This window comes from Ochotona princeps, chromosome 29 (genome assembly GCF_030435755.1).
Source record: "Ochotona princeps isolate mOchPri1 chromosome 29, mOchPri1.hap1, whole genome shotgun sequence".
Taxonomy (NCBI): domain Eukaryota; kingdom Metazoa; phylum Chordata; class Mammalia; order Lagomorpha; family Ochotonidae; genus Ochotona; species Ochotona princeps.
This window is the reverse complement of record NC_080860.1, coordinates 19414951-19432355: the sequence shown is the minus strand read 5'-3', so window position 1 is coordinate 19432355 and position 17405 is coordinate 19414951. Positions and strand designations below refer to the sequence as shown.

General features: G+C 59.4%; 1 protein-coding gene across 1 annotated transcript; it reads right to left on the bottom strand.

The window, feature by feature from the left end:
• Nucleotides 1-158: 158 nt before the first annotated feature.
• On the bottom strand, nucleotides 159-10761 carry AIFM3 (apoptosis inducing factor mitochondria associated 3). The gene is made up of 19 exons (XM_004592049.2): nucleotides 10478-10761; nucleotides 6407-6620; nucleotides 6073-6182; nucleotides 5716-5825; nucleotides 5582-5626; nucleotides 5232-5328; nucleotides 5012-5124; nucleotides 4644-4730; nucleotides 4269-4360; nucleotides 4034-4164; nucleotides 3825-3940; nucleotides 3658-3729; nucleotides 3514-3577; nucleotides 3044-3120; nucleotides 2837-2954; nucleotides 1775-1873; nucleotides 1583-1658; nucleotides 1066-1170; nucleotides 159-464 (listed from the first exon to the last, which is right to left on the bottom strand). Exons 1-19 carry the CDS (start codon nucleotides 10506-10508, stop codon nucleotides 425-427), a joined length of 1797 nt encoding a protein of 598 aa, XP_004592106.1. The 5' UTR covers nucleotides 10509-10761; the 3' UTR covers nucleotides 159-424.
• Nucleotides 10762-17405: the final 6644 nt, after the last annotated feature.

Below are 17405 nucleotides of genomic sequence, written 5' to 3'. Positions count from 1 at the left end.
GAAGAAGCACTTCCGGTCTCAGGTGTGCCTTCGCACCTGCTGCCGGGGGGCACCTTTGCTGCCAAGCCCTCTCGGACCTGAGTAATTGCGGGGTGCTCACGGGTGTTAGTGCTTGGTTCGTGACTGTTGTTGGCCAATAACACGAGGACTCACACAGCTCTGGAAATGTGTGCGTTTTAATGTGCATGTAGTCTCAAACATGTCCTACCAGGGGACCCCCCCCCCCAAGGGTTTGGCTCGCCCTCCAACTGAGGCTTTGCGGGGAGGTGCAGGGGGCGAGCATCTTCTGGAAGCTTCTCTGGGTGGGTGGAGGGGGCGGTGGAAGGCAAATCCTGGCCGGGGGGTTTCCGGAAAACTGGAGGTTGGCGCCTGCCCCAGGAGGGCAGTGCCAGGGCATGCCTGCTAGGTTCCATGGGGTGCCAACTCAGGATCCTTTTCCAGTGAGCCAAGACATGTCACCAGTCCTGTAGGAAGCAGGGGGAGAGGTTGGAGAAAGAGGAAAGTGCAGGCTGCCCACTCGGGGCACCTGGAGGACAACAAGGGGTGGCCAGTGGGGAGGACCAGTATAGGGGTAGACGGAGGGCAGAAGCTCTGGGCTGAGGTGGAAAGGGACAGCAATTTCAACAGGGAGGACGAAGGTGACAACACGTACTTGCTGTGCAGCACAAACAGCCTTGGCGAAGGCGAGAGAGGAGAGACAAGGCCAGGGAGACAGCACATCCGTCATTCTTCATCACCGCCCCGCTTGATGGGTTCACCCTGTCCCATGGCCTCCAGCTCCCAGCGCCGCCCCCTGCCCTGCCCTGCCCTGCCCAGACTTCCCCAGTACCCAGCAGCTCCCTACAGCCAGTCAGACCCTCTGGCACCACCTGCAGGTAGTGGCCAGCTGATCTCTGATGCCACCTAGATCCTGCCATCCCCAAACCACAAGCCTTGCCCCCACACAGCCCTTTGATCCCCAAAAAGGGACTGAAAATGAGAAAGGCCTGAGCGGGCTGGGTGGGTGGTCATTCCTTTGCTGCTCCACCTCCACCCTCCCCCAAGGCCTCCCAGGCCCACACTCACTCCACCTCCCGCTTCCGGATGGTCCGGCCAGAGGCCAGCACCTCGGCCACCTTGGACACAATGGGGTCATAGTTCATGCTGGCCACCGCAATCACCTCGTCGCCTCTGTTGGGGGAGGTGGGGAACTGGGCAGGAGGACTGATGGGGAGAGCCTCTTCCTCAAGACCCTGATGCAATCCTGTTTACACAACCCCTCCCTGAGCAGGGGAGGGAGAGATGGGGAGGGCTCCTGTCCAGGACGTCAAGAGTGTGTGTCCCCCACCCCCTGCCCCTTGGTGCACCTTCTGGGGTCTCCCTAGTAGAGCTTGGGCCTCCCCTCAGTAGGCTGAGGGCTTGGCTCCTGGCATAGGGTCTGCAAGGTCCATCTGTAGACTTGGACCCCCAGCGTGGAAGCAGGCATCTCAACACCCACTTCAAACAGCGAGGGAAGGGAGGCCCTCTTGCCCCACCTCCTGCTGGGGGGCGTCTCCCCCACTTCCAAGACTGCACCCCCTCACCCCCCGCCCATTGTTCTCACTTGGTGTAAAAAGCCACAAACTTCAGTTCCTCCAGATCCCCCTGGATAATGACGTCATCAAAGCCTTCTCCATAGCCTGTGGGCGGGGCCAGAGGTGGGGGGCTTCACAGGGTCCCATTGCCCTGTAGCCCCCAAGCCCTGCCCATTGCCCCAGTCCCGTAGCCCCGCCTTGCTGCAAGGTCCCCAGGTTACCTGCATAGCGCAGGCTTTTGCCAAACATGGAGGTCCAGAGGTAGGGCACCGTGTTGATCTCTGCCTCCTGCGCCAGCATGTTCTGGGCCGCCACACGCCCTGCGGGTACCCAGGGCTGTCACAAAGCCCCAACCCTCGCCCTCACCTCTCCGAGACACTGTCTATCTCAGACACTGGGGCGACTCCTGCCTGACACCTGTGTCATGACCTCTCCCCAGGGGTCAGTTTCACAGGCCACCTGGGCAGACAGATGGGACTAGAGACCCATGTATCCTCCCATCACAGTCCACTGAGGAGTCAGCTTTGCTCTCTTCCATGCTAGCAGTAACTCCAGACCCTGGACTTGACCCGAAATTGGTGCCAGAAGTGGGAATCCAGGCAAAAGCTGCTAGACAAGGGGGTAGGGGTAGCCAGGTCCATCCCCTGACCCCGGCTGCTGATTCTGTGTGATCCAGCAAGCTGGTTCACCTGCAGCCACCTGCAGTGTTAGGGGAGCTGGGCCAGGTGTGTTCCCCATGGAACCTGGGTCTTCAGGCCTGGGTGGCAGCCTCAGGGTTGGGGTGGTTACCTGCAAGAGCCAGCTGAGCTCACAAGGCAGCTGGGGCCAGAGCAGAGCAAAGGCAGAGTGGAAAGAGACTGGCCTGGAAACCTCGCTCTTTCTCTCCCTCACTCGCTCTCTCACTGTCACTCACACTCCCTCCGTCTCCTGCTCCGTCTCTCACATTCTCTCACTTACTCTCTCTCTCACACTCTCTCTTCCTCTCTCCCCTCTCTCACACTCTTACTCTCCCTCCCCAGGGTGTTCTGGAGGACCCAAGGAGAGAAGCCACAGATGAAAGCACAGCAGGGGTGAAGGCTGTGGTTGGATGAATCGGGGTACCTGGGGGTCGGCGGGCAGGGGGCTGCAGGGAGCCTATGGAGACAGGACCCATGGCTTGGCCTGCTGGCTGTGTGTGCTGACATTGGGGTTTCCAGGCCAGCCATTCGTGGCAGCCCAGCACTTCTCCCCGCCCAAACAGTGTGGGAGCCACCTTAGCCCCATCCCAGGGTGCCCGCCAGTACCCTGGGCGTGAGCCATCTGCCAGTGGGGGATGTTCACTCTGCGGTTGTTCCTCCAGGCAAGGGGGAAGGTGACGGCATCACCAGCCGCAAACACGCCGGGGATGTTGGTCTGCATCATCTGGGGGGGAAGGGAGAGACCCACGGTTCTGTGCGGTGGGGTGGGCAGGCCCCGGCCCCCTGCCTGCCCGGGCACCCAGCCAACCCTACCTTGTTGACAGGAATGAAGCCCTTGGAGTCCAGTCCTACGCCACTCTGTCGCAGGAAGCCCGTGGCGGGCACCGCACCTGGCAGGAAGGAAGCTACCAGGTCCTAGACACGTCCTCTCCCTTGCTGCCCTCTCCACGGTCACCCCAAAGCCGTCGGTCGCCCTCCCTGACCCCTCAACCTGAACCCCTGTGCCTCCCATCAGGCCAGTGGGGAGAGGGTCTGTACTTTGGCCGCCCCAGATCGGCATCTCACTGAAGCAGGAACCAGTCTGTGCCCAGAGCCGGGCAAGGCACACAGGTTAAAGCTTGTGAATAGCCTGGTGGGGCCATCTCAGGTGCCAGGCCCAAGCCTAAACCTATTTTCCACACATTCCAAGGCAGACTTTTGTGAACTGGGGATGGCAAGGGCTCCCCCACTGGACAGATGGGGAAACTGAGGTACAGAGAGTAGCCCCCTCCCCCACCACTCACCGATGCCCACCACGCAGATGTCAGCCCGCACCACTTTGCTGCTCTTCAGCACCACTTCCTTCAGCTGCGGGGTGTGGGCAGGTGAGCATGCGGTGAGGTCAACCCCCCCCCCCGAGGGGCCATGGCAGGGAGGGAGAGGCCCACCTTGCCCTCCTGGGCTCGCAGCTCCATCACCTCCGTCTGCATGTAGAACTTCACCCGGTTGTTCTCAAACATCTGGCAGGGCAGGTGGGTGGGCGAGTGCCAGACCATGCCCTGGGCCACCCACCTGCCTTCTGCCCACCCCAGCACTCCCAGGATCCGAGTCTCACCTTCATGAGGGCGCGCCCCACGCGCTCTCCTAGGAACTTTCGGAAGGGCGTCTCCTCCAACTCCACCATGGACACCGAGTGGGCCTTCTCGGTCAGGTAGGCAGCCACCTCCATCCCTGCGGTGGGTGGTGGTGGCAAGCTGGCATCCTGCACCTAAGCCCCCCCCACCACATACCACTGCCACCCATGGGAGGCCCCCAGCTGCTCACCCAGGAAGCCAGCTCCCACGACCACGACATTGCGGCCCCGGGCCAGCCTCCCCACGCGGTTGGCATCCTCAGGTGTACGGATGGTGAACACGTTCTCCACTTCTTTGCCCTTGCAGCTCAGAGTCTTGGGGCTAGGACATGGTGGTGCACCTGCCGTGAGGGCCTCCCACACCAGCTGGGAAGGGCACGTGGGGCAGGGCGGGCACATGGACAGGGCTAGCCAGTCATGGCCCACCTGCTCCCTGGTGCCAGCAGCAACTTGCTGTACTCTAGCTTGAAACCATCCTTGAACACGACCTTCTTGTTTTTCGCATCCACTGTGACCACCTGCAACCATCATCCCCCAAACCAAGCAGAGAACTGAGACACTCTATGCCTAGGACTTGAAGGTCCTTGCAAGATGCCCAGTGCCCAATCAGGGGCTACCCTGTTCTGTAGCGCTCCCCATTACCCCAGTCCTACCAGGCCCTACTGGTCATTGGGTGCAGAACCACCATCTCCCAGGCCTGGGCTGCAGAGTACTGCCCCCCAGCCCCTCCCAGGGTCCATATGGCCTTCATGGTCCCCTCAACCCCTCTCCTGGCCTGCTTCCTGCTTGGCCCTTTGTTACCTGGGCCTCTGTGAGCACCTCGATGCCATAGGCCCGGAAGAACTCCTTGGATCTCAGAGCTAGCTGCTCAGGCTGCACATCCAGGGACTGTAAGAGATGGCCAGCTGGAGAGGGGGGCCAGCTGGCCACCGTTCCTCTCTCAACAGCAGAGGGTCCAGAGAGGGTGGCTCTGGGGCTGGTGGTGAGGGAGGGGACCACAAAACAGAATTCAACCAGCCCCATCTTGTAAGGAGCACTAAGGATAGGTCTGGGATGAATGCCCACATGACAGCTGGCCAGGCTCCCACAGGCTGGGGGGTGTGCATGGGCCCAAGATGGGGGAACCCGGAGGCCAGGATTGCAGACCCTGCTGGCTGCCCCAGGCCCACCTTGCTAATCTTGGGCCGGTCGTAGGGGAGGTGCCTGTCCAGTGTGCACAGCACGATCCGGTCGGAGAAGCCCTCCTGCCGCAGCGTCTCGGCACACACCAGGCCGGCCGCCCCTAGGCAAGGACCCACGGCATGGGCCATAGGCCGGGGACGCGTCTCTCTCCTTTCCCACCCCACTCCTTCTAGCCCCAACCTCTGCTCTTCGGACCCCGCCACTTGCCTGCACCTACGATGAGCACATTGGTGCTGCCGCTGTGCCCAGCACTTGGAGAGATGCATTTGGCCATCACCTTGGTCCTTCGCTGTAACTGTAGGGCCTGGAAGCCACGGGGAGAGGATGGGGCAGCCGGGGACTGTGGTCTTGGCTATCTTGCCTGTGTGTTTCTTCCAGAAAGGTCAGGTCCTTCTGCCTGCCAGCATGCAGCCTGCACTCCGCCCCGGGGACTACAAGGACCAGGCTGCCCTCCTTCGACCTTCGACCACCAGCCAGGGTGCCTTTGCTAACATAGTTTTCCGAAGCAGCATGCCCTCCAAGCCTCTTGCTTATCCCCTAAGCGACCCCTCCCTCACCTGCTTGCTGGCCCGGACGTACACCTTCTCCTTCTCAATCTTCACCTGTGAAAGTTGCCTTGCTTGAGACCAGGTTTTCTGGATGCCCCAGTCCCTGTTCCTTGACCCCTGCTCCCGCCCCCTTCCCACTCCACCTGGAACTTGTGCAAGCTGTCCAGGCCTGGGAAGTCTTCCAGGTCCCCGGTGTTGATGTTGAAGCAGGCACCATGCCAGGGGCAGCGCACCCGGCCGCGGGACAGCACGCCTGGAGGGGTGGGTTGCGGGAGAGCTGTGCTGAGCTGTGACCACCAGCAGGGACCTCCTCACCATGGCTCCGTGGTGGCCCAGCACCTGCTGGGTCCTCCCACTAGTGGATGAGGACTTTATCGAGGTTAGGGAGAGGGAGCCAGGGAAGAACACTGCAGCCTGGGAACTCTTTGTAATGGTCCAGTGGGGGCAGGAATCCTGCCCTGGGCAGCCCCCACTCTGGCCACGTGAACCCAATATCTCACCTTTGACGAGGGGTGCGCCGTAGTGCGGGCATTTGTGGCCCAGTGCATGGAATTCTCCGCCCTCCTTAAGCAGCAGCACCTTGCCCCAACGCAACTCCACTTCCCGCATCCTGAGAGGAGCCCACATTTGGAGGATCAAGCCTAGATGCCAGATGCCTCTTCCTGGCACCCTGCCTTCTGGTGGCAGGGCAGGGGGCAGGAGGAGGAGAGCAGGACCAGGCCTGCAGAAGCCGTGGAGGGAGTGACTTGCGGTGACTGTGGGGTTGCTGGCAGCCACCTCCAGCTCTCCAGCCCCCCGCCCAGCCCCAGCCCACACCCCAGGCCCAGCACCCACTGGCCGTTCTCCAGGTCTCTGACATGGCAGACAGCAGCTTCCACACAGTCCTGAGGGCCGGGGTAGGGGTGAGGGGCCGGCAGGTGTTCCTCCGAGTGGAAGTGGCGGGCAGTGCCATTGCCCTGGTAGGCCCGCGGACTGCCCTTGCCACCGGCTGCCAGCTCCTCCTTGCCTCGCTCCTTCTCCGGCAGCACCACCTCGATTTTGAGCTCCACTGTGGGCAGCAGGGGTGGAGGAGGCTGCTGTGAGCCCTCCAGCTTTGCCCCCTTCCTTTCCCACTGTGCAGGCTAGGAGCAAGGCCCCAGAAGGTTCCTGCACTCCCTGCTGAGCAGCCAAAGCCACCCAGGGAGGCAGCTGGAATGAATTCCCACAATAACACAGGGGCAGGGCAGACTTTGAACTTGACCCTACAATCCCCCCAGGAACATGGGGGAGGACACCCATGCCCTGGGTACTGCATCTTGTGGGGAAGACAAGGCTGAAAATGTGCCCGATGGCTCAGGGACACCTTTGAGGGGGAGTGGAGTGAGGGGGTGACCCCAGCATGAAGCAGGGTGCAGCTGTCTTCACAGAGAGCTGCTGGGGGCTCTCTGTAAGCCAGGAATCTTGGTTCAGATGATGATTTCTGTAAACAGCTTATTTTTTCAGCAGCTGGGAGTGTTGTGCGTCACTCACCCACTGGGTGTCTTGTATGCAAAGGGGGGTGGGGAGGGGGTGGCCTGTGATCAGGTGGACAACATGGAGGCACAGGGCCCCGCCCATCAGGGTCTCTCTGCAGACCACAGCTACCTCAGGGTGCCCTGCTCTGCTGGGGGAGATTGGCATTTGGAGTTTCTACATTTTTCAAATTCCCTGTGTGATGTATGCTGCGGGTGGAGCGGGAGGGGGGCAGGTTGTGAGTGTTTTTTTTTCCCCCTAATTACAAAGGAACAATAAACAGAATCTTTAGCAGCTGTAATCCGGCCTCCCTGGGTGTCACAAAGGGGAAAGTGACAGCAATGCCCCTGGCACAGTGTGGGATGAGGGGGTGGGACCGAGGGCTGCGGGTGGGTCCGCGGACTCCCAAAATCCTTCCTGTCTTTGCACCTGAAGCCACACCTCCTGCACCCTTGCCCTGGCCTGGGCTGCCATCCTTCCTCAGCAAGGTCCTACCCACCCATCTGTCATCACTCCTTTTCACATCCTGCTGGGCTAACCCTCCAGTCCCAGCCCCCAACTGCACCTCTGCAGGGTTCCAGGGTGAAGTTCAGTTCCTGGGGACTCCAGCATAGCAGGAAGGGGAGTGGGGGACGCAGGGCCACAGGGAGTCAGGCGGGGGGGGGGGGGGGGACTCTAGGAGCAGGGCTCATCCCACATTTCCCACACTTTATGTAATGGTGCTTGGATGTTTTTTTGGAGGAATTAAAAAAAAAGAAAAAACATTCAAGACTCAGCAGACCCTGGTTCTGTGAGCTGCTGGAGGCTCCCAGGAGCAGCCTGGCCGGGGCTGGGTGAGGGGCCAAGGCCAGGCTGCTTCCCCCACTCCTCTTCCTCCTTCCAGAAGGTTCCAAGCCTCGCTCATTGCTGCAGTCTAAGGAAAACCACTGAGCAGGAACAGAGGTGCATAGACTTGGTTCAGCCCTCCCAGGGGGCAGGGTAGGGGTGCAGAGAGGAGAGGCTCCAGGAATCCCAGCCCCACCTAGGAGTCCTCCCAGGACCCTCTTCCCTGTTTGGATACTGCTTTTGAGAGGGGACAGCGCCTCCTCTGGCGGTAGTGAAGGTAAGAGAAGACGTCCTACTGGAACTCTTCAAAAAGATCGCAGGAAATGGAACTTCCGGGGACCTCATGAGATAGCTCAGTTGGCTTTGCAAGCACCAGGATCTCATATGGCCCCCAGCTCATATTCCAGCTGCTCCACTTCCCATCCTTCTCCCTGAATGTGGCCTGGGAAAGCAGTCGAGGACAGCCCAAAGCCTTGGGACCCTGCACCCGCGTGGGAGACCCGGAAGAAGCTCCTGGCTCCCGGTGTCACATGGACTCATCTCCAGCCATTACGGCCATTTGAGAAGTGACCCAGTGGATGGAAGAGCGTTCTCTCTGTCTCTCTGCCCTGTGAATCTGCCTTTCCAATAAAAATAAATAACTCTTTCATTTAAAAATTTGTTTTAAAAATTAAGAGAAAAAAAGAAGAAAGAAATGGAACTTCAGGTAGAGCATGTGGCTGGGGGGCGGGAGGGGGGTATCGGGCCTCAGGCCTAGGGATGTACGTTTGAGAGGTGAGCCAGAACATGCGCTCTCACTTGCTCATTCCCTTTTCAATGAATCAATTTTTAAAAGCAGGAGTTTATTTCAGGGCAAAAATATTTTTTTCCCACTATAGGTAGAAAACATCAATTCTGATCTAAAAAAACCTGTTTTTGCACCCAGACACACTCATGTCTGTCATTCCACGTTCCATGAGCTGGAGGCGATACCCTCATATGTAGCACAGTGTGGGAACTCAGTGAATGAGTGGAATGGGGCGAGGGCAGACTCTCCCAGCGAGGAGGAGGAAGGTCTTAGCTAGCACCTGTGGCTTTCTCATGAAAGGGACCAGATCCCAAAGGAACTGGGCTTCTTCGTGGTTCTGAGCTCAGCCAGGAACTGGCTGCTGTCTTCCTTTGGCGTCATGGAGAGTCACCAGGAGGCAACGGCAGGGGGCAGGCACAGAGGGGGTGAGGGAAGCAGAGAGCCACAGCTAAGAGGGAGTACCTGCCTGCTCTTCAGGGCCCCCTCTGACTCCAAAGGCTCTCTCCCCTGATCGTCCACCTGACCTCTGACCTCACCGCTGACCTGCCACACCTGGGCATGGGGACCCAAGCCTCCCGCTGCTACAGCCCTGCAATGGGACCTGTGTGTGAGGGGGTGTTCCCAGCAGCCAAGGAGCCCAGCTAAGACATTCCTGCAAGCCACTCTTGCTCAGGGTGAGCACAGCAGCCCTGCCTTGCCCGCATGAAGCTCAGAGAGGACCAGTTACTTGCCCAAGGCCATACAGCCAGAGAAAGGGGTAGGGCTGGAACTGGACTCTGAGCCCAAGTCCTTAGCACACTTCTGGGGTGCTGAGAGGCGGGACCCCAATGAAAGTCCTTCAGACATCATTGGTCTAGACCAGACCCTGGCCCAGGGCTGGACATCCACAGAACATGGAGGGGATGGGAGAGGGAGGGGTGCTATTGCCTGGACCAGGTGCACCTCACTCCTACCACCCCCGGCCGCTACCCCAAAGTTCTCCCTCAGGCTCAAGGGGAGGAGAAAATGCTTGTGGGTTCCAAGGTAATGTTGCCGATGGGTATCAGGTACCAGGGTGAGTTGGCTGGGCAGGTTGGGGGGTGGCGAGGGCAGTGTGGCCCAGCCAAGGGGCCTGCAGAGGCATGACTGGCACCCAGCCTCCATTTCCCCATCTGTCACAGGCTGCCTGCACCTGCCTCTCTGGCTGTGGGGAAGACAGCAGAGGGGAGCGTGGGGACCAAAGAGAGGGACCCCTATCCCTGACACAGGTCTGCAGTGCACGGCCACCTTGGACCATCCCTGTGGTCGCTCTCTCAGCCTGGGCAAAGTGGACAGCTCCTATAGCGGGTGGGAGAGCCTGCCCAGAAAGGTCCGGACAGCTGGGGATTGGGGGTGTCACACCATGAGGAGGAAACACTCAGAGAAATGGCTACAGGGCTTGGTGGGGAGGTTCCCAGAAACCCCTTCCAACCCCAGCCCTAAACCAGGAGACCCTGTCCCCCATCCCCTCTGCTGTTCACAAGGATGACTCAGCTGCCACTACCACCACCAACAACCCTAAGCCCCACCACGCGAAAAAGAGGGGCACCCACAGGACCCACAGTGCATCCAGAAGCACAGCACCACAGCCCTCTCTCCCCTCCTGTTCCCCTCCACCACCCCACTGCTGCCCCGCAGAGCGTATTAACATTCCGCAGGCTGCAGCCCAGGGCCTGACCTACTTCGGCTGCTGCCCAGTGCCGAGGGGGAGGGGGAGGGGAGAGGGATGACAGGGGTGTGGAGGGGGGAGGGCGCAGGCCGGAAGGGAAGAGAGGAGGTACTACCTGGCTTGGGCTTGGAGAAGCAGCCGCCCATGGCCAGTGGCCCGAGTGGAGGATGGCCGGCTCGGGTGGGAGTCCACAGATGGTTTAGCTGTCAGAAGGCCACCCTAGGGTGCCCTTGGCATGGCTGGGCACCCTGTGGCTTGTGGGGATGCCGGAGCCGCCATCTCTCTCTCTCGGCTGGAATGGCCTCTTGGTCCTGTGTGGGGCCAGACTGGGGGGAGGAGGACATTGAGGGTCAGGGCAGGGACCAGGCCTTCCAGAAGCAGCTACCTTGGAGCTGGAAGAGTCTGGAAGCACTGGGAGAACGGCACTTGACCACAGCACCCCCTTGAAGCCCTCCAGGTTGTTCCTCCGACTCCCCCATCTCTGCAGGGGACAGCCCCTGGCTCCCACCTCCTCTTCTTTCATCCCACAGAGGCTTTACCATGAACTCCACCCTCACCTCCAACACTGCTTCTCTCCAAATCCCTTCCCCACCACTGCCTGCCCGGGTGAGACCCCAGAGCGTGTGCCAGGCATGCCACTCCTCTCTCACTGGGCCTTGGGCTTCTCCTCCTGACCTTGGGTAGGGGTGACGGGGCTCTCCCCAGTCCCAGCCCGCTCCCCCTCTCTCAGGGAACCCACCTCCTTCCAAGGGTGGCCACTGCTGCTTCCTCACTCCCCGGCCAGCAGTGGACGGAAGCTGCCAGGCCGGGCTGTGGCAGAAGGCAGGGGTCCAGGAGGTGGCCCTGCCCACAGCCCTCCTCCTGGGTATGTGGGCTGTGGCCAGGAGGGCCTTGAAGGGTGTGTGTGTGTGTGTGTGTGTCTGGGGGTGGGGAGCTGGCTGGGCCATTGGTCCCCAGGGAAACTTCCTGGTTGAACAAGGCTGAGGGGGAGGGGCAAGCCCAGCTCAGGGTCCGCTGTGTCCACCTGTCCCTGTCCCTCATACATGCCCACCAGGCCCCTGGAGCTGAGGCCATGCCCAGCGACAGATGGAACAAACGAGGTACCAAGGTCTCACCAAGGTCAAGCAGCAGGTGGTGCTGTTGGAGGAGAGGGTGGGCCTTCGAGAGAGGGGGAGGGAAGAGCAGGGGAAGTCCAACCTCTAGGTGGACTTGGGAAGGCCCGGGGCAAAGGCTAGCCTGTTCCCCATTGTCCGCCCTTCCCCTCGAAGTCCCCTGAAAGCTCTTCCTGAAGTCTAACGAGAGGTGACACTCTTGTCCCCAGGTAGGGGCCGTGGAGTGGCCACCTGAGAGCTGAGGGCTGAGAAGAGAGAACAGGATGGTGGGGGCAGGAGGCCCTTTCACTGCCTGACCCACAATGTCACCTGCCCTACAGGCCAGGGCCCCTGCTATGAGGAAAGATATGGAGGCCTCCTCCATCCCCAACTTGTTACCAAGGCAGGTATGTCACAGCACCTGCACCCTCCCGGGGGTCCTGGCTTTACCCAGAGGCCTAGGAGAGACCCTCCAGGGCTTCAGGCCTGGAAGCAGAGCTGGTAGGGGCTGTGTCTTCCACCAGGCAAGTGTGTGCCAAGCTGGCCTGCAGCCCAGAAACACATGGATTCATGGCCAAGGTCCTTGCCCGGGAGGGTTGCAGACAGAAGGACCCCCATGCTCTTCTGCAAAGGCTCCCTCCTCCTGCTCTTCTCTGCTAACGCATTCTTGCAGCACCCCAAGTTTCAGCCTCACTCCTGGGACCCCCAGCAACACCCCTGCCCTCACCCTGGTGTCCCAGAGGTGTCAGGGCACTCTGACTGGGTGCAGGCTGGGGAAGGGATTCTTACAAGCTCCTTCCTGCCTCCCCACACAGCGCCCGCCCCCCAAATTTTCACCCACCCCCAGGTGATGGGGTGCTGCCTCCTCCAGCTGGGGCACCTCAGTAGCTCTCCTGGGAGGGTGGCGCCTCTGAGCTCCCCAGCCCTGCGTTCAAGTTCGGGAGGGGGGCTCCGGCTCCCGCCCTCTCCCAAGGGGCTCCGGTACCAACATCCGGTCCACTCTCCCCGCCTTCGCACGTGGTCGCTGGGCCACTGGCAAGCGGCCGGTGCAGCGAAGCAGCCTGGTCGGCTCCATCCCGGGGCTCCCGCGGACACCCGGAGCCCAGTATGGGCATAGCGGGGCGCCGCGCGCCAGCGGGAACCGGGAGGCGCTCCAACACCCGCACCCTAGCCCCGCACTCCAGCCCAGCCTGTGTCCCTGGCCCCCAGCGGTACCCCTCTACCCCAGTCCTCTGCCAAGTCCTCAAGCCGCCGGCCCCGGTCCGAGAGCTGCGAGCGCGCGCGCTGGCCCCCAAGCGCGAGGACGGCAGGGTCGGGGGTGGCAGGTGGACGCGGGTCCCCCCGGGCGGCCGCTCACCTGCGCTCGGCGCCGGCCTGGGCTCTGGGAGCGCTCGGGGCCGCGGCCGCGGGGGAGGAGCGCGCGGGCGGGGCGGGGCCGGCGCTGCGGCGGCACTGCGGCCCGCGGGGAGCCCGTGAGCAGGTGCGGGGCGGCCGACTCCGTGGGAGCCTCTGCCTGGGCGCTTGGTCACCCCGGGATGGGGCTGGGTCCCTCGGCTCCTGGGGCTCCTGGAAACTCCTCACGCCAGCCGGTGTCTGTCCAGTAACTCTTCGGATATCTCCCCTCACTTCAACCTCAAACCCCATGAGTTTGCAAAAGCAAGCTTATTTATTTTTTTAAAGATTTATTTATTTTTATTGGAAAGGCAGACATACAGAGAGGAGGAGAGACAGAGAGGAAGATCTTCTGTCCATTCATTCACTCCCCAAGTGGCCACAACAGCCGGAGCTGAGCCAATCCGAAGTCAGGAGCCTGGAGCTGCTTCTAGGTCTCCCACGCAGGTGCAGGGTCCCAAGGCTTTGGGCCATCCTCCACCGCTTTCCCAGGACACAAGCAGAGAGCTGGATGGGAAGCAGAGCTGCTGAGATTAAAACCAGTGCCCATATGGGATCTTGGTGCCCAAGGCAAAGACTTCAACCACTAGGCTATCCCACTGGGCCCACAAGCTTTTATTTTGTTGCATTTTCTTTTTCCCACCTATGAATCTGCCAGAACTTCCTGGGTCCCCTCCATAAATTGGTGAACCTCAGTGGTGCACCCCACTCCTCCAGGAAGCCCTCCTGACCAGGCTGCCTATAGGCACGAAACTGACTGATACGGGGTGGTGGTCCGGTACAGCCTGCCTCTTTAGCGGACTGCAGGGCACGATGACTGTGTGAGACATGAATGAGTTACTTAGATTGCAGCAAAGTAATGTCACTTCTGTCACTGCACACCAGCTCTGTTGGGGTGGGGGAAGGCAAGGACCCTCTTCTATTCCCCCTGCCCTTTTTTCCAGAGCAGGGAGAGGGGTGGGAGAGGGGACGGCTGAGACTCGCACATGGACAGGTGGTGTCAGACGCCTCCTGTTCCTGGGCTGGGGGGCAGTTGTGGCATTGACCAGATCTTTGGGGCCCCTTTGTAGCCTTTCTCAGCTGTGACTGTGGCCACCGCTGCAGAAGGACCTCGGGTTCCGGTCACTGGCCATGGCTGTGACTTCGTATGTATCCATTGTGTTCTTGACAGCAGAAACCCAAGAAGGAAGCTGCTCTTGGTACCATGTCCATTTTTCAGATGGGAAAGCTGAGGCTCCCAGACCTTCTGAGGTCATCCAATTGGCATCCAGTGGAGTAGGGACTCGAACTCTGGCAGACTAGTGTCTGCTGTGCCGGGTGCTGAGCTGGTTGTATGTGATAGGTTCTGCCCAGGCTGTGTTCAAGTGCTTGCCCTGTGGCTTAGGCAGCCGGTGAGACCCTCTGAATGCCTGGGAGTGGGGGGCCGGGGGGGACAGCTGCTAGGACCTTGTGACTGGTAAAGAGGCAGCCGTGGGACATAGGGGCTGCTAGAGAAGTGCGGTGGGGCCATTGAGGGAGGTTCGCACCCTGGGGACAAGAAGCAGGTAGCCTTGGGGACTGGGTCTTCAGGTCCCTATTGGATGGGGTAGAAATGTCTGGATCTTTGTGGAGTGCTGGTGTAATGTTGCAGCTGTTTAGTTGCCACTGGTGATGCCAGCATCATCGGACCCGGCTGCTCTGCTTCCAGCTCCCTGCTGTGGTGCCAGGGAAGGCAGGAGGTGATGGGTCAGGTGTTTGGGTTCCTGCCACACGTGTTGGGAGACAGGATGGAGCTCCTGGCTTTGGCCTGGCCCAGCCCCGGCTGGAGGGGGGGGGAAGGAACCAGCAAATGGAAGATCTCTTTGTTTCTCTCCCTTTGTCGCTGTGCTTTTCAACTAAATATTGAATATATTATTCTAGGGCCCAGTGCCATGGCCTAGCGGCCAAAGTCCTTGGCTTGAATGCTCTGGGATCCCATATGGGCCCTGGTTCTAGTCCCAGCAGCCCCACTTCCCGCTTGTGGTCTGGGAAAGCAGTCGAGGACAGCCCAAAGCCTTGGGATCCTGCACTGGTGTGGGAGACCCGGTAAAAGCTCCTGGTTCCTGGCTTTGGATCAGCTCAACTCCAGCCGTTGCGGTCACTTGGTGAGTGAATCAATGGATGGAAGATCTTCCTCTCTGCCTCTCCTCCTCTCTGTAATCTGACTTTTCAATAAAAATAAATAAATCTTTTAAAAAATCTATTATTCCCTTTTTTAAAGGTTTATTTTTATTGGAAAGGCAGATATACAGAGAGGAGAAGAGGAAAGATCTTCCGACTGGCTGCAACGGCTGGAGCTGAGCTGATCCGAAGCCAGGAGCCTCTTCCAGGTCTCCCACACGGGTGCAGGTTCCCAAAACTTTGGGCCGTCCTCAACTGCTTTCTCAGGGCGCAGGCAGGGAGCTGGATGGGAAGCCGGCCGCTGCGATTAGAACCAGCGCCCATATGGAATCCTGGCGCACACAAGGTGAGGACTTTAACCGCTATGCTATTGCGTTGGGCCCATAAACATCTATTATTCTATGAAAGAATAGATCTTTGTGGAGTGAAAGCCCCCCAGCGAAGGCAGACTAGCAGTGCTGCCTGGCAAGGGGCCCTCAGGTTGGGGTCTGTTCTATGAACAGAAGACCTGGGTGGCAGTAACAGCAGCTGGCAGGCTGATGGTCAACCGGCGCCCCCTGGAGGCCAGCATGAGGAATAGCAGGACCCTCTGTAAAACGAAAATCAGGTGGATTTCAAGATAGGGGTGACTTCTTGGTGGCTACCTGGCTCCCTCCAGCGTAGGTCTATTGTATTGGGTTTGACCCCCGCCCTAGAAGGTTTGAGGGGGGACCCTGAGGTGGGTGACCCAGTGCTGATTCTGCTCTTGGGGAGGTGGTTCAGCCAAATGGGAGAAGCATTGGGGCAGGACAGATAGCCTGAGCCGGAGCAAACATGTACCCTGGCCAATTCCAGGGAACTCTGAGTGTGCCAGCCCCTTCCAGCCTGGGCGCTGGGTTCTGGGCAGCAGCTGGCACGGAGGAGCATCACATAAGTCTTACAGTAGATGCCAGACTGGGACAGGGCAGGCAGGAGGAGGTCAGAGGATACCCAGGGTGAGGGGTGGGTTCCTGCTCCCTCCTGAGGATCTCCATGAGAAGACTGGCACCACTCCAGCGACAGACAGACCAGCAGAAGCTGCCATTGCCCTGTGGCAGCCTGTTCAGCCACAGAGATGCCTACGGAGCGCCTGTGACGGGGCTTGGCACAATAGTGTCACAGGCTGAGCTGCTGTTGGGGATGCAGGGTTGAAGCGCTGGTTTGAGTCCCAGCTGACTGTCCAGGATGAAGTTCCTGGATGGAGTTCTCTGGCTTTGGCCTGGCCCAGCCCTGGCTGTGGTGGGTATTTAGGGAGTGAATCAGCATATGGAAAGTCAATCTCTCTCCCTCACCCCCATCACTCTGCCTTTCAAATAATAAATAAATGCTAAAAATATTTTCTTGGGGCCAATGTGGTAGAGGAACAGGCTAATTCTCCACCTGCTGGCATCTCATATGGGCACTGGTTCTAGTCCCAGCTGCTCTACTTCCTGACCCAGCTCCCTGCTATTGCCTGGAAAAGCAGTGAGGACTCCAGTCCTCACATGGAAGACTGGGAAGAAGTTCCTGGCTTCAGATTGGCTCAGCTCTGTTGCAGCCATTTGGAGACTGAACTAGTGGATAAAAAAATCTGTCTCTCCCTGTCTCTATAATTCTGATTTTCCAAGTAAAATGAATAAATCCTTAAAAATTTTCCAGGCCTGGCTCAATAGCCTAGTGGCTAAATCCTTGCCTTGCACTCGCTGGATACCATATCAGCACCGGTTGCTGTTGGGGTTTGTCCACTTCCCATCCAGCTCCCTGCCTATGGCCTGGGAAGGCAGTGGAGGATGGCCCCACGCCTTGGGACCCTTCACCCACGTGGGAGACCCAGAAGAAGCTCCTGGGTCCTGAGTTCAGGCAGACTCAGCTCTCCAGCTGTTGCAGCCACTTGGGGAGTGAATCAGCAAATGAAGATCTTTGTCTCTCCTTTCTGTATCTGTCTTTCCAATTACATTTTTTTTTTTTAAATTTCATTACATGTCCCTAATAAAAGTACAAATTGGGGCAATTCCTGCCATTGTACAGAGTGCAATTTGACAAATACCCAGAGCAGCTTGGCCTGGATCCTACTCAGGGAACCTCATCTGACTGCATTCAAACACTTGAGGTTGGACAGGATGGAAATGGTAGTATCAGGGAATACTATACATCAGTGAAAAGGGCCACTCACTATGCGATCCATAGAATCCAATCTCTCGGGCCCAGCGGCTAAAGTCCTCGCCTTGAAAGCCCCGGGATCCCATATAGGCACCGATTCTAATCCCGGCAGCTCCACTTCCCATCCAGCTCCCTGCTTGTGGCCTGGGAAAGCAGTTGAGGACGGCCCAATGCATTGGGACCCTGCACCCGCGTGGGAGACCCGGAGGAGGTTCCAGGTTCCCGGCTTCGGATCGGTGCGCATCGGCCCGTTGCGGCTCACTT